Source organism: Ipomoea triloba, chromosome 7 (genome assembly GCF_003576645.1).
Source record: "Ipomoea triloba cultivar NCNSP0323 chromosome 7, ASM357664v1".
Taxonomy (NCBI): Eukaryota; Viridiplantae; Streptophyta; class Magnoliopsida; order Solanales; family Convolvulaceae; genus Ipomoea; species Ipomoea triloba.
In genome coordinates, this window is record NC_044922.1 from 6,173,894 (window position 1) to 6,177,061 (window position 3,168).

Below are 3,168 nucleotides of genomic sequence, written 5' to 3' on the forward strand. Positions count from 1 at the left end.
TAAAAGTTTGGATATAATTGTCACAAAATAAATATTTGTTTTCCTTCAATAAACCTATTAAATATTAAAATCTCTAGTTGTATTCTTTTGCTATCTACAAATTAACAAATGTCATCACAAATTAATTAAATAAATCCGCATTTTCTTCTAAAATATTCCTCAGAACTTGATAAAATAATATCTATGACATTACTTTTCGCTCTTTTTTTTTTTAAATAAAAATAATTTTTAAAAATTTATTTCATCACAAGAATTAATTTAATAATTTGATAATACACTTTACAAATAAATCAAAGTAACTATTCGCGAAAGGCAATATAACTTCTTTTTTTCACTATTCGCTTTAATATAATTTGTGCCCGCCTTGTCACTCTCGCATCTCACCTCTCCTCCGTAAAGCTAAGGTATTTTACCGCACACTCCAAATGGAGTTTATGGTGTTAGCAATGGAAGAAGGGGAGAAGAAGAGAAAGTCTGAGAGAGACGGCGACGATGGCGTCTCCGCCGCTATGAAAAAGAAGCGCGGGAAAGAGGAGGCTGATCAGCCGGCTGCGGAGGAGGTGGCGGATGAAGAAGTGGAGGAGTTCTTCGCGATCCTACGGAGAATTCATGCGGCGGTTAAGTACTTCGCTAAGGGTGGGGATGGCGGCGCCGGCGGGAGCGGCCGGAAAATGATTCAGGCGATCGGACGGGAGGAAAGTAGCGGCGTTTTGGATGAGAAGAAAAGGGAAGATGATGAGGAGAGCAAAGGTTTTGATCTGAATGCGATTCCTAACGATGATGATAATACTTAATGGATCTGATCTGATTATTTTTACTCTTATCTCAATTATTATCTTTATCTTCCTATTTTGGTGTTTGGGATTTTATCTTTTTTTTTGGGTACTTTAATTTTTGATTTATGGATCTATTGTAGTTGTGGGGGTTTTTTTTTTAATTAGATATTTTGATGCATGGATTTGTAATAATTTCTTATGTTAATTACCTTCTATCCCCTTTGAACGAAATTTATATACTTATGTATTTGTACTTGTAAAGAACTTATTGTTTAATATAATCAAATTTGCTTAAGCTAACGACTTGATGAATAATATCTTGAGAATTGCCTGATTGGTTATCTGATTGATAACCAATTCATAAATTGGGTTCAGCGTTCATGGAAGCTTAACCTAGGCAAAGGTGCTCCGATCCTCTGGTGAAGAGGCTCTCCCAAACGGGAAGACGGTATTGACTTTTTATGTTCAGTAGGTTATTTGAATATATAACAAATACTACGTACATTGTGACAGAGTCAATATTATATACTACGGATATATCTGAACTTTCCTCCTTTTCTTATTCTTGGTAGGATATGATTTGAATCTTGCATCATGGGCCTTGCACTTTGCGAATGTTAGTAATGCTTTATTTGCGAATTTATTTTGAATTAGTTTACTAGTTGAGTTGTGTTTGGAAGGCAACAAGGATGTTATATGTTTGTAACTTTGAATGCTTGGGTAATTTTTAATGAAATTCAATTTTTGTTCAGTCGGATGTTATATGTTTGCAAGTGTATGAGTCGAAGAAGTAATAAAGAAGTATAGTTGATATATTGTATGAAGACTAATTTGTATCAATAAATAGGGCTGTTAGCAAACAAAGCTTTCGACAAACTACTCGTGTTCGAGCTCGGTAAGCGTTCGTTTATGTTCGTTTATTAAGGTAAACGAACATTAACAAACAAAATTTAGAGCTCGGTTAATAAACGAACAGAGTCTGAACAGTGGTAAGCTCGTTTGCTAAGTGTTCGCGAACAAGCTCGTTTGTGTTCGTTTAGTATTGTTCGTGAACAAGCTCGTTTGTGTTCGTTTAGTAGTGTTCACGAACACGATCGTTTAGTGTTCGTTTAATAATATTCGCGAACATGTTTATATATATATATATATATATATATATATATATATATATATATATATATATATATATATATATAATTGTTCGTGAAGATGTGAATGCAGATTATTTATTGTTCGCGAACAAATGTGTTAATGAACATGTGCAGGTGTTTGGTTATTAAGTGTTCACGAATGTGTTTATGAACATAAATGAACACGTTTGTGAACATGTTTGTTAACGTTTGCGAACACGTTCGTGAACATGTTCGTTAACGTTAACGAACACGTTCGCGAACATGTTCGCGAACGTTAACGAACACTAACAAACGCTTAACAAACGAACACGAACATGATTTTCAAAAACCTTAACAAACGAACACGAACACGAACACCACAAAATCCTTAACAAACGAACACGAACAGCCTCCGTTCGTTTATGTTCGGTTCGTTAACACCCCTATCAATAAATACTAAGATTAGAATGTTTTAACTGTTACCAAAAGTCACAATAGCAAGTTGGAAAGAGTACAATAAAAGCAATCAAACAAATGAATGTGTGTTGGGGAGTAGAGTACATAATTATGAAGAATTATTGATATACGGATCTTCTAGTGGTTCTAATTGTTTGGAAAAAAATAGCATAAAATGACATTATAAGCTATTTTGTGATACAAATATATGAGGGGTTCGATTCTGATTTGGATCGGATCAAAGTAGAATCGGATTCTTCGTAGTGAGACGAAGAGATTGATATATTTACATTCAAAATGGGTAAACGAGAAATTGATTCTCAAAATAGACTTATTTAAGTTGTAAAAGGAAGGTGGAAAGGCTTGAAACAAGCCTTTGCCCCATATATTAAAAAAAAAAAAAAAAAAAGGGATTTGCACCACTATATATCCCTTTAAGAGTGATGTTGAATTGTATAGCATTAGGGCTGTTAACGAACCGAACATAAACGAACGGAGGCTGTTCGTGTTCGTTTGTTAAGGAATTTGGGGTGTTCGTGTTCGTGTTCGTTTGTTAAGGTTTTTGAAAATCCTGTTCGTGTTCGTTTGTTAAGCGTTCGTTAGTGTTCGTTAACGTTCGCGAACATGTTCACGAACGTGTTCGTTAACGTTAACAAACACGTTCACAAACATGTTCATTTACGTTCATGAACACGTTCGTGAACACTTAATAACCAAACACCTGCACATGTTCATGAACACAATTTGTTCGCGAACAATAAATAATCTGCATTCACATTTTCACGAACAATTATATATATATATATATATATATATATATATAA

General features: G+C 34.1%; 1 protein-coding gene across 1 annotated transcript; it reads left to right on the forward strand.

Moving 5' to 3' along the window:
• Positions 1–446: 446 nt before the first annotated feature.
• Positions 447–794, forward strand: LOC116025525 (protein NIM1-INTERACTING 2). Its single transcript, XM_031266765.1, has one exon. The coding sequence runs from the start codon at positions 447–449 to the stop codon at positions 792–794; it is 348 nt and encodes a 115-aa protein (XP_031122625.1).
• The last annotated feature ends 2,374 nt before the right edge of the window (positions 795–3,168 follow it).